Genomic DNA, 13685 nt, shown 5'->3' with positions numbered 1-13685 from the left:
CAAATATTCTTTAATTGGATGTTAAAGTTTATATGGGAATATTACATGACACACTGATCCTTTAACAATGCATTGGCGCAAAAACACACACCTTTTGGACAAATTTGCCACAAATACTGCCTAAACAAAATACTGATTAAATTGGCCTTTGAACTTAGCTTTATTGTATGGCAAAAAAAAGTGTTACCTTTCCAAAGCACTGACAGAGCGCACTGATCTAATGGCATTGTTGAGTGCTCCAAATGCAAACTTTGCATGCAACAATCAGGCAGCAACTGACAGCACTCTGATCTAGTGGCTTACAGGCATCGTCAGATTGACAGTACCCTAGCCCAATAATGTGGGGGCAGTCATATTTCAGGGTGACCGTGCCACTCTTTATCACAACCCTGCTAAAAGTGCCAGTACGTGCGCTCATTGGCGCCCCTTCAGCTGGTGGCGCCCTAGGCGACCGCCCAGCTCGCCTATGCCTAGAAACGGCCCTGGGGATAGGGTTTGGCTAGTTGCTTGCAATGAATTTGTGCATAAATACATGTAATGCATAACAAGGACATATTGAAATAAAGTGTTACCAATAATCCAGATAATAATATGTAACGGTAACATTTTATTTTAAGGTCCAATTCTCACTTTTAACTAGCATGCATGTTACTAACATATTGGCTGTTTATTAGTATGAATAAAGCACATATTAATGCCTTATTCTGCATGACCATATTTTAGATTCCTTAATCCTACCCCATACTGTACCTAAACTTAACAAATTCCTTACTATTAATAAACAACAAATTAGTTGATTATTAAGGCAAAAGTCATAGATAATAGTTAGTTAATAGTGACAACTGAGCCTTAGAATAAAGTGTGGCCTAATGTTAAAAATAACATCAAACAACTTGATTTATATTTCTATGATAAATGAAAATGTATGAGCATGTAGTATGTAACCTAGATTAATAAAAGATGTGAATGTATTGTTCATTGTTCTTTCTGTTGTTTATGATACTTAATGCAGTAATGTTAACAAATTAATGTTGAAAAAAAAGAGTTATTTCACAATAAAGGGGTGTTAGTTATATGTAAATATCATTAAACTATGCACTTTTGATAATGCCCGAGAAACATATTGGCGAGAAAATAAAATCTAGTTCACATGTTCTGTGCTCTTAGTTTTGATTCCCCTGTGTTTACACTGCTTACAATAGTGCTTTTACAAATCACCTGCTTTAGTGCATCAGAATGCATGATGATTGCTTCAGAAGTGCGCTGAATAAGGGTCTGAGCAGCCTTGAAACGGCCTTGCCGTGTAATTAGATGGAAGCTTATCATCTCCCCTTGTATCCCACTCCCTATGTGACAGTGCACAGCCATTGATCTGTGGGCTGCTGCTCCATTGACCTAAACGAGAGTCTCTCTCAGTGCTTTCCTTGGGGAGAAACAGAGGAGCCACTTCAGGAAAGGAGAGAGTTGTTCCGATTCAAGACACTGCTGAAATGGGACAGCCACATGTGACCCAGGAAGCAGGACGACGCTCTAATGTAAATGGTGCTTGGAGGTCACCCTTTCTGAGCAGCTGACTCTGAGACATGGAGCGACACCTCAGGAATGTTGGGCCATTCGTGCGGAACTAACCTTCTACTTGTGGCAGTTGTCCTTGAGTAATGAAAGTGTTTTGAGCTTGGGTTGCTGACAGATGCTTTTTTCCTGTGCCGTAGGACCAAGCAGGCTGACCTTTGAGCTACCTCAGCCAGGGCGGATTACTAAATGAACAAAAACCAACACGCGCTTTCTTAAATCTCAATTTGATCCTTTTTGAACTGAGAGAATCTGACAGTTGTTATTTGGAGCTGCCGTAAAAAAAATGTGAGTGCAGTTACTGTGAGACCAATCCCTCATCTGGAACAGAGCTCAGAGGTCAACAGAGTTTCAAACAATGCACCTTTCCTCTCAGTACCTTTACAGGTGTCCATTAGCTCCAGACTTCCATGTGAAATGATTTCTTAATCGGACACTCTCTGAGGTATTCATCCAGAAAGCAGTAAAGCATTAGTGAATAATGATCTGCGGATAAAAGGAATTAGAGCAGCATCTTGGAATCATTTCATGCACTCCACTTTCTTTTGTAGACAATAGCCAACAGGGTTTTATGACTTTATTTCTCTTTGTGATGTATGCAGCGTTTCCTCAGTGCCTCAACACTTATCACTAGGTTGATTTAGTCAGGATAGATAAGATAATGAATGCAAACATTCCAAGTCACAGAGGTTGTACGGTGTGGAGGACAGCGGAGAACTTGGCAGTCTTCAATATCACAGGACTTGCGCCGAATGAACGCTGTCCTTGGATCCCCTCAGAGGAATAATAAATAAATGACGATGCCACGCCAGTCACCCTAGTATTCATTCAAATAACAAAAAAAGGGAGAGAGGAAAAAGAGACAAGGAGAAAGATGCAATTCAACTGTAGACATACCGTAAAATGGTTTGAATTATGCATACAATAGTTTGACAATAGAAGCTGTTCCAAGATGCTTTCTTATGGGTCATTTTTAAGCATTGCACATATTCTTTGTGGAAAAGGCAATCCCAGAATGCAATGTGAAAAAAAATACATTTATATATTTAAAAAAATAATAATGGTTTGATAATCATTATTTTGTTAACTATAATGTATGAACTCATTCAAAAGAAAAGTATCGATAAAAACAACATTATAAGCAAATATTTTCTTTTGCTATATTTTTTATGCTTAGAGTATTGCCATTAGCTTAGCAACTATAAATCAGGATGCTTTTCTGTTTCTGTGTCTAAACCTGTAGTATTTGAGAGTAAAATAAATCACATTAGCTGCATTTGCATTTGTTGTTCAGAGCCTGAAATAAATATACATACAGCATCTTGCACGGAAAAACACAAAAGTGAAGAAGAATGATGGCATGCACAGACAGTTGACTTTTTGTGTGTTGTTCTGTTCCTTTGATTCTCATTTTTGCTTTCCCTTGTTTTCTTGCAGATATCTGGGACATCACAAAGCTTGACTAGTGAAAGGTGATGTAAACACAGTCTTTACTGGTACACATGCTCTTTACCCTTTGGTCTCTTTCAAATGCTGTTTTATACTTATTTTATCATTTCTAAGAATGCGTACTGCTTTGAGATTTGATAAGTATTCAATTACACTGCAGATAAACTCCAGTTTTACAGTTCTTGAAAAAGGATGGGCCGGATTCTCGATCACAGTGACCAGAGGTCAACTAACCTGCTTAAAGACAAGTCTCAAGTACCTCTGTGGGAACAGAAATTGAAAACAATAATGTCTGATAAGATAGACTGTTCTTAATTCGATGTTTAATATCAAATCTGTATTCATCATGTTTCATTGGACCAAAAAGAGAGACCTCTTGACGAGAGAGAGAGACAGGAAGATGATTGTATCTACTATAGTATTAGATGACCATGTCTGCGTTGCAAGGGTGATCTTGCCTAAACCTGCTGCACTTCCTCCTCCTCCACCGATGAATCAGGATTCACTTCCTTGTCTTGTGGGAATGTTTTGTCATAGACCTGTCTCAGCCTGATTGATTCTCACACTCCCCTCAGCAGGGAAAATCCTACTTCCCTTGTATTCTGGCTTGTTGGCTTTGCTTTTATGAAATGGCCAGGTTTTGCTATTGCATTTTTGTGCTAGCTTTGTTTTTGGGTTGCGGATTTTTCAGTGGGTCATGTGCTTTATAATCTTTGTGTAATTGCAAAAGCTCTCATCTCATAGCAGCAGGTCACAAAGAGGTAAGTCTTTGCTTCAATGGGAGTATGCAATGTGCTGTAGGTACATTTTAAGACTAATCTTTATCTGTTTTCTTTCAGTTTTATTAGCATCATTCTTTTCCCCCAACTCTCCTCTCTCTTCTTTCCTCACAACTCATCTTACTTTTCCACCGGCCAAGCCCCCAAACTTTCTGGCCAACTGGAAAGGAGAACAGCAAGGGGTTTAAGGTCAGAGGATGTACCTTAACAGATGACCAAATACACATTAATTACGTTGCGATGGCTGGCGTCCCCTGGGCAGAATGAACCGATCATCCCTCTACCCTTCGGAGCTGTGCTTACATTAAGCAGACTTTGTAAGCTGGTGTTCTGGTCCACCTCCAACAACAGCTGTTAAGAGAGACACAGAGGAAATCAAAGACACTGACATTGCATAAGACGTTTTTCCCCATATGCAGAAACGAGAATAGTGACCCATTCCTAATTGCAGTAGTATTCTCAATGAAGCAAAACATCTATGTTCCACTTAAGGGATAAGCATATACAATGAATCCCAATGGAAAGCCCATCAGTTTGTCGGTTTGATGAGCAATTTTGTCTGCTGGAAGACTGTTCTGTGTTAATAAAGTTTCTGAGGGTACGGCACTTGACAGCATGTGCGCATGTAAGCGGCGTGACCACTAGTCGTGACATCCTGATAAAAGATGAACGGCTTTGTTTTGGCTGTCAAGGATTATCCAAGTCACATGGGACGGTAATGCAGAGACTAAATATAAGTTATAAGATATTTCAAACAGCATGGAGTTGGAGCTCACCCAATGGCCTCAATCAAGTGTCAAAATCTTGTTTCATCATCACAGCAAAAGGGGTTATGAAGGAGCTAGTCGTAGCAGTCAGAAATGTACGGGAGGAAAGATCATCTTTAGGGAAAAGCTAATCTGTGAAGCCTCTTACGTAACAGTTATGACAGTACCCATCCTTGGTCTGAGTTAAATGCTGCAAGTCACGTTTACACGCGATAATCTTCATTGCTGCAAATGCATTGTTGACCTTTCCAGAGATGCTGCTGTCTGCATTTATATTTAGCTCCATTTTCCTGCTTGGTGAGCACAAGGTGGAATGAAGTGAGTTGTAGCTGTTGTATAATCCCTGTATGACTAACCACTGCAGCAAGGATTAGACCAAGAGCATCATTCTGAAAGAAGAAGCCTGCAAACCCAGTCACCACCTAACCGTCCACTTTTTAAATACCATTCACAATCAGACAAATAGCCTTGTGCGTGATTCAATTACCTACGGATTCAGCACCAAGGGAGTGTGCTTTTGTGATAAGACGGTGGGGTTATCGGGGCCTGTGTCTCTTGGCTCCAATGTGGCAGAGAAATGCAGAGAGTCAGTTCCCTCCATCAATCTGCAGTTATACTGTTGGGACTGGCTCAAAGCGACCAAGCATTTGGGTAATCACTGGCTATTGTGTGGAATTAATTTGCATATAGTCCATTTTTGCTAAATGTGTTTGAAAGTGTGAGACTGTGAGTGATGTGATCCTACTGCTCAGTCATGAGCAAAGTGAAATTGGTGTGAATGTCACATGTGGAGAGAAACTCCCTTTGCACTGTTTAGCCTTCCTTCAAGCTCGGCTCTGTTTATGATTCTCCATCATGTAAATGTCAAGATATGCCTATGATATCTCCAGATACGCCCCCGGGCTTCCAAAGATTGCATAAATGTTAAAAACCCATCTTCCTCCCATTCTTGCCTGCTACTCCATCTATCCTCTTTCTGAGGTGACAGTCTATCAAACTCATATAATGTCCTTCAAAAATTACATTATGCATCCTGGTGCTTTATAGAACACTTCAGTGTGGGCTCTCTCATGAGGTGCGCTCATATATGTGTGTGCCTCTGCTTGTATCCAAGAGCTTGCAATTCAAGGTCTTCCTTCTCATTGAACAGGATCCATGTTTATGACTCTGATTGTTAAGCATTTTCCTAATATTTCTAAACGTGGTTGTCACCGAGCTTGTGAAATTGTGCTGTCGGGATTAGAGCCATTTGTCCCTCTTGGTGCTCATGGCCATAAATCAACACGTCTCAGGGGAGGCCGAGTTACGTAGCACTGGGCCGTACAGAGCGAGAATGGAGGAACACTTGACTGCACATTGGTTCCAATACTAATCTGGCCTACTTTGGCTGGGCGGCATCTGGCTGTGTGCGCAGCGTTTCAGCAGGTGGGCTATCAGCACAGACTATAGCTTAACCTTTCCCATGGCCTGATAACACTAGATCCTCCTCAAAACAAAGACCCAGCTGAGACCCAAATCAACCTTGTGTGATGTGACCATTTCAAAATGGCAGGCAGTTAACATGTGCATGTATAAGGATAACATGTATGCCAGTCGATAAAGGCATCTGCCAAATGTCTAATTGTTACAACACTGCCACTAAAACACACTAGCAATCCAGTCCAGAAGGGTCTTGTTCCAGTCACTTGTATCCATTGGAAAGGGAACCCTGGTCTGGGAAATTTCATACTCATTAATTTTTAATTGCTTGGGTGGACAACAGACCAAAGGGAGGCCTTACTAAATAACTCAGATGGCACCTTGTTAGGAGACCGAATCTGTCAGATCCTGATAGGCTAGGATGGGCATCTCTTTTTGGACGCTACCCTGCAGCTGTCCAAAACTGTCAGCAACTCTCAAAAGGACACCAGGCCTAAGATCTTTATCTCAGTAGGCGCGTTTCCAATACAGATTTGCGCAAAACTTTGGCAATATTTTCTGAATGTCGATAAAAAAGTATTGCGAAATGACGGCGTTTCCATTAACCGATGTTATGCGGCTAAAACGTAACCTTTTGCCTCTCGCGATAAGTCATGGCAACGGATTTTGGTGGGATTTTGGCTATATTTATTCAAAGGACGCTTATGCATGTATCTTTACAGAAGCAGCAAAGAGAGCCGCTTCAGAAACGTGTGTGGCGCGGCTGGAATAAACCATAGACTGTATAAAAACATAAACACAAGCATTGAGTGGCCGTAATCAGCTTCAGTGACCGTATCAGAGCCATACTGCACCGCAGACGTGTGCAGTGTAAATTGTCTAAGTATTAATAGTAGGGAAAGTCCCTTATACTGGAGCGCGGCCACTTATGAAGTGTTTCTTGGAGGTTATAGTACATTGAAGAATGGTCATATTACTTTTTACATACGCCATGTGACCTGTAAATGCGAAAAAGCCGTTTCCACTGCAGTTTTGCGAATTAATCCTTTTGCGCATTGCCTGAAAAACCACCTCATGCGAGCGTAAAAACTTTTTTGCGATATATGGCCGTTTTTGTGAAATTGACGCGTTTCCATTAAGCGTATTTTCAATTCGCAATTTCAGTTTGCGCAATTTGAAGGGTAATGGAAACGCGCCTACTGTCACAGTGCTTTCCAGTGGTTTGCAGCAATGGCGTCAACCATTCCTACCCATATTGATGCAAGGCATGGTAATAACTCAGCCGCTGCAACAGCCACCTTCTTTCCTGCAAACGGGCATAAGTGTAAATAGAGCATGTAGGTGGGGAGATGCTGGTTGCTACAAGTTTGGTAAATGCATAATTTACATTGAATTTCGGTTCTTTGCACACAGCCTAGTTCGCAAACACACTACATTAGTGTGAAGGCGTTGATGGGTGTGTCTTTGAAGACTCTTGTAGGTTTAGTGATGGAATGCCACCCATGCAGCAGTGTACACACATGCTGTGATGACTAAGGCTCAGACACTCTCAAACCAATGCACAAGGCCCTGCAGGTCAATCGCCCACAGACCCCAGACAGAAAAAGCCTCTATCCTTTGTCCAATGCAACCCCTTGTTTTGATATGCGCTAGAATAATGGATAATTCCAGATAGATCAGGTCAAAGATAAAAGTGAAGCATTTGGTCTGAGGATTCAAGCTTCTTGAACAAAACTTCCATTTTGGCTTTCACCTATTCCCAGAAGACAGATTTCTAAAACGTCTTGTTTTTCCCCATTCAAATTCAAACACATAATGTGAATTCTGCTAAGGAAGAGATCTATCATTTATTTGTATAAACATATGCTGTAGTAGAGGGTTTTTGTGTGCGCGCGTGTACTCAAGATCAATATACACCACAACAGAGATGTTGCATCGTTTTAAGTCAATATTTCAGACATATTTCACTCAACTAAGGTTTGGTTAGTCAAATACAAGATCATATGGTATTTGTTGTTGCTTTTTCAGGTACTACACCTATGCACAGTGAATGGGTGCTCTATTATTTGTAATATATTTTAGCCATAAATACTAATATCTAAAATTCTAATATAGGCTATATTTATATCCAGGAATATCTGATTATATTTATTTTTTTCAGAATTAAGCTACATGGCAAAAATAATGTTTTTACTGGTTGGTAAGATGTATTTGTATCAATATACTGTAGGTCTCTATATATATATCTCCCACATACATGCACCTACACACTGGTAGTATCTTATGATGTCTACTCCTTATATATTTAAAATGAATATGTATGGAAAAATGTCATCTGCATGGTCAAATTGTTTGTCACCTTTGCTCTTGGGTGTTTTTGTAAGATTAGACCGTTTTCCTTTCAACTTTCACCTGTGCAATCATCCTTGTCTTTTCATCTAACTGACACAGCAAGCATAAGCACTATTCACGGTCAGGCGCCGGCAGTGAAAACGGGAGTCATGTGACGAGCAGGCACGTGTTTGCTTGGGGAAGCCAGTCTCTAATGCAGCCTGCTTTACTCTACTCACTCCTTCTCCTACTATGCACAGAGACAGGAGGAGCTCTGGCCAATCACAGCGTGTTCTGCTTGCATGCTTTGCATATATCTGTTGTGTCCCGGGCATTTCCTCCAATCACGACCCAGCTTTTTTTGAACTATGCCTTGAGTTCAGATTGCTTGTAACTGCTGCATACACAGTGGCACATTCTGCCAGTTAGACTTTACCCTTCAGGATATAATGGTCACATATTTCTTAAGTTAAATGCTCCAGTAGTTCTGAAGTAGGATCAACTTGCTTTTCTGAGGTGCTGAGAACATAATCTTAGCAGTGTTCACATTCCCAATTCAGCAAAAGAAAACAAAAAAATATCAACAATATACAATTTATAAATATTACGTTATGTATTATATGAAGGTATATTATATATGATCAAGTCATTTAAGTTTTGACAAACATTTTGAATATACAGTATATAATATAATATATAATACATGGTGGATCTTCTGTAACTGATACTTAATAGTATTACTGAATCTATTGACAGGACTGAATAAACACTGCATTGTTTGTCTCTAACACTCTGTCAGTGGAGTTTGAAGTGCAACATCAGCTCAGCAGGATGTCTGCTGTGACTTATTTGACCAGCTGATGATCATTCTTCACATACAAGGTGTAAGTACTTGGCCATTTGTTTTCATGGACACAACTGTTAAGATACTAAAATAGCTCAGTCTTGCCAAAATGAAGAGTGTTTGATATTGTCTTCAGAAGTTACACGCTGTCAGGAAACACGCTGGCTTTAGTTGCCTGCATTTTCTTATCCAAGGTTTTTCATTTAAAGCATTTATTTGGATTAAAAAAGACGAACTGATCCCTGCAATGCAGTTTTCCTCTGTTGCATTTACATTTATTCTTAGAAAATTCAAGTAAACAATAATGAGATGAGGAATAAGAAGGCCACTAAACACTAAGATGCAGTCGTAATTGCGAGTATAGAATATATGGCAACACTTTAGTTTAGGGTCCAATTCTCATTATTGCTTATTAGCATGCATATTACTAGCATATTGGCTGTTTATTAGCATTTATTACATCCTTATTCTGCATGATTATGCATATTTTAAATCCCTTAATCCTGACCCATACCTAAACTTAACTATTAATAAGCAGCAAATTAGGAGTTTATTGAGGCAAAAGTCAGTTAATAGTTAATTGTCAGAACTGGTCCCCAAACTAAAGTGTGACCGAATATATTTCACAATTAACATATTGCGTATTAAGTCAATACCACAATAGGCCATTTTCAAAACTTCAGGGCTCTGAAAGTTTCATTCTGAAACTGAACCCAGTGTTCCAACAGTCCTCGGTGCATTAGCAAGTGTGCTCTGATTTGTTTTCTCTCAGAGTTCTGTCCATTCACACAGAAGCCCCCATTAAATCACCTTCCAGCCATAAAGCACAGTGAGAGACACGCATGCACTCAAACACCAGCGACATGCTCTCCCACTGGTGGTAGCAAACAAAAACATGAAAAAAAGCATCATGCATGCTTCAATGTCGGAAAACAATGTGTGAATTCTATTGATTGCTGTCCTTGGACAACTGTAGCTGAAGGCACAATGTTGTTGACCTACATACATCAGGGCATAATCAATGAAATGATATGACTGATGAAACAGACTCTTCTCTTGACTGATAACTCCAACATAGAACGAACTCCTCCAGTCTGACAGCTGTCAGAGACACCCACCAGACGCTCAGGGCTGTCAAATCCCTTCAGTGACCTTTCACACTCTTATGGAAGGTGGGCGTGTTGGCTTAAGTAACAATCGAAGATCCTCTCTAAAAACAGCTCTGAATGTCACTGGAAGTTTTTGATGCAACTGTCGTTCCACTTTAATTCCCTCTACATGTATCTTTTTATTATATACATTTTTTTTGCTTTAAGAATTAGCGCAATCTGTTTATCGATCAAGCATCTAAGGGCATGCATAGGATTTTTTTTATACAGTGTGTTTTCAAAGAGGCAAACTTTCATTCTGACCTCAGACATTCAAACGGCATGCATTTGGTCGATAGCCAGTAGGCAGCACACAGTTCAATAGACTGATGTGACCTTGGGGTAATTTCAGATTCGACTGAGAAATTGTAATGGTCCTTCAACGGCTTGTCAATTTAGAATGCACTGGATTTGCACACCATTCAAACAATTTAAAATCTATAAGTTTTGTCTTCGTGAATCAAATATTGGATGGTTTCTTTAGCAGACTTGCCTCTTCTCTTTACTAACACTCAACTGGTGATTTCTGGGATGCCACTCTGAATGGAATCACTTCAGTTAAGCATCTCGATTCATGATAAAGTACTATGTTACTTGAAACAGTCCAAATCCCCACATCATAGTGAAAGTGAGTGACTGTAGGAAAACTGCACTTGACAAGAGCAGCCAATCAATGCGTCTGCTGATTAGAGAGTAATTACCCTAATTGTTTACATAGATTTTAATGTGCTACTCATATATCCAACTTTATCACCATAACAAGCTTTGATTTTGATCTAGGTCCAGGCCTAAAGTCAGCAGTGCACCTGCTTTTTATCTATCATTATTTTATTTAAATATTGTAGTTCTAGGGTTAGATTTAGACAAGCTACATTTTTCCTCAAGTCAAGTCACCTTTATTTAAATAGCACTTTTAACAATACAGATTGTGTGTCAATAATGCAAAAGGACAATGGATGTCATCATCCAGCTCAGTTCAGTTTAAATAGTATCTGTGCAATCAAGTCGACGATGTCGCTGCCCAACTAAGCAAGCCAGAGGCGACAGCGGCAAGGAACCAAAACTCCATCGATGACAGAATGGAGAAAAAAACCTTGGGAGAAACCAGGTTCGGTCTGGGGGCCAGTTCTCCTCTGACCAGACAAACCCAGCAGTTCAAGTCCAGGCTGCAGCGGAGTCAGATTGTGCAGAGGACTCGTCTGGTTCCTGTGGTCTTGCCCTGGTGGCCATCTAGGAGACAAGGTCTTCACTGGGGATCTCAACATAAAGGGTCAAAAGTAGCACAGTTTTAATACTACTACTACCACTACTACTACGATTAATAATAATATGACAATATTTGCAGTGGCCAGTTGTAATATATAACTTTGATAGGCTTATATAATAATTGATTAAATGCAATAATGGCTAATAAGATGCACATGATTGTTAAATCAAACAAGCACTCAAATAATAAAATATTAGTAATACATTTAAATTATACAAAGTTTTTACTATGATTAACAAAGCTGTCTTTGGAGCTGTCAAACTGTATAAAACTGTAAAGCATAAATATTGGCTGATGTTTAGATTTTGGGCACCATAAGCAGCATGCCCAGAAAATAATGCTCGGTTGTGTTTACTGCATTGTGCATATAAGGAGATACTATAGTAAAGGATGCAACCACATACGCTATTACCTGCACAAAGCATGGACTTTAGACATCATGAACTAGCATCATAAATGAGTCATAGACACTGTAATCCAGACAGCACAAGCAGGTTCAGTTACAGTTGGGAACATGCATCCTGCACCTAGTCTCGACATCCTTTTTCAGCCATCACCAACCTGTGTCTAACCCACCTGCACCTTCAGATAATTCACTTTTTTTCTGCTGTTTTACTTAACCCCGCCATGATTATGATTGGGAAGCACTGAGGCACCTCAGCACACTGCCCTCGGTCGGTTATAGATCCTCACTGCACGCGGGGAGAGGAGTATAGCAGCGCTCTCTGGCTCCTCTCATCTCATTCTCTAGAAGATGGCGGACTGCGCTTCACTGTTAGACGAGGAGCTCTCTTCATTTGTCTTCAATTACTTGACTGAAAACTCCGGCAGCCCGGTAAGCCATGCACCATTTATGATAGAGCAGAAGCGTGGCTGTTTTTCCCCGGGTGTGTTTTTGCACGTTACTGTCTGTGGCGCGATATACTCGCATCGTTTCATCGATGCTGTCAGAGGCTACTGTTTCCGGTTTGAACGACATGCTTCCTGGAAACGGTGTGCAACGGTGTGCAACGGGGTGACATGCGTTTTCTCTTGTTTGGAGGGTGTGTCAAACATGTCAGCCTAATCAGCAGCAACATGTATTAGCGGTATTAAAGAGACAGCTTGCACAATGTTATTAACATCCAAATAAATTCACAAGAGCAAGAATATTGTTTGCACATGTTTATTTACATTAAAGGCAAACTAACTGAAATAATACGAGCACAAGTATAGATCTGGAAAGTCTGTCTAAATATCATTTAGTAATTGCATTGTCTTCTGGTCCATATCCTTTCCTTAGGAAGGTGTGCTAGACACTGATTAATGTAACATAAAAATACTATACATATTTATATATTTTGCTATTGTATTATGGAGTGACACTTTCATAAACTTTTCTATACTGCTCTGATTATATAATGGTAAATGTTACAATAGGTAAACAGTTCTCCATAAAATGTGCTGCACACATCTGGATATTTGGGATGAAGTGTTCTGGAACAGTGTTGTAAATACAACTTAACCACTGATTTGTTGTTGTGTCCTCTTTTGGAAGACCAAACAAAGTAGTTTCGCTTTCACAACGAAAAACACAGCGGCCTAGCGGAAGCCCCGGCTTAGCGTGAGCTGAGGCCTGGCTAGAGTGAGCAGAGGCGGCGGGGTTGAGAACGGCGCAGCCGGCGGATCCGACGAAGGAGCGAGAATAAAAGTAACGCCTTCTTTCTTTGCGTGAACATTTGGGCGGCTTTATGCAGATCTTCCCACATAGTGAGGTAGACATGTGTGGGTGTGTTAGAATGAGCCGTTTTAGGTAGGTGTGGCTGACTCTGAACTTTTATAAAGAATATCTCTTTGGATTTGAGACTTTAGTCTTTGCAACTTTACAGATCTTCTTTATGCACCAAGAGCTTGCAACACTCCAAAGAGAAAGGAAAAATTTAAATTGCATCATATGACCCCTTTAAAAGAGTCTCAAATGAATCTGAGTTTTGAATCAGTAGTCTGATCCACTAAATTGATTCAACCTTTCAACTCACTTACTGGCCAAATAAAAAGACTTGTTAAAATCATTGTTTTATTAACAATTGTGCTTAGTTTTATATCACCAGCAATCTGTGATTACATTTC

General features: G+C 40.1%; 1 protein-coding gene and 1 long non-coding RNA gene across 5 annotated transcripts in view; one reads left to right on the top strand and one right to left on the bottom strand.

The window, feature by feature from the left end:
• Positions 1-12406, bottom strand: part of LOC107598333 (uncharacterized) — a 12591-nt gene extending 185 nt beyond the window's left edge. Inside the window, exons 1-2 of the long non-coding RNA XR_001610550.1 lie at positions 12340-12406; positions 10243-10248 (exon numbers count right to left, since the gene is read on the bottom strand). This is a non-coding gene — a long non-coding RNA (uncharacterized lncRNA). The remainder of the gene's footprint in view (positions 1-10242; positions 10249-12339) is intronic.
• The window catches only part of LOC107598327 (peroxisome proliferator-activated receptor gamma coactivator 1-beta-like), a 46004-nt gene continuing 44190 nt past the window's right edge, over positions 11872-13685 (top strand). For all 4 annotated transcript variants that reach the window (XM_016289628.1, XM_016289625.1, XM_016289624.1 and 1 more), the window contains exon 1: positions 11872-12411. In XM_016289628.1, the coding sequence (XP_016145114.1) occupies positions 12331-12411 (81 nt within the window). In that variant the 5' untranslated portion in view covers positions 11872-12330. The remainder of the gene's footprint in view (positions 12412-13685) is intronic.

Source organism: Sinocyclocheilus grahami, unplaced genomic scaffold (assembly GCF_001515645.1).
Source record: "Sinocyclocheilus grahami isolate Dianchi unplaced genomic scaffold, SAMN03320097.WGS_v1.1 scaffold250.1, whole genome shotgun sequence".
NCBI lineage: Eukaryota > Metazoa > Chordata > Actinopteri > Cypriniformes > Cyprinidae > Sinocyclocheilus > Sinocyclocheilus grahami.
The sequence above is the reverse complement of the archived record's forward strand: the minus strand, read 5'-3'. Positions and strand labels throughout refer to the sequence as shown.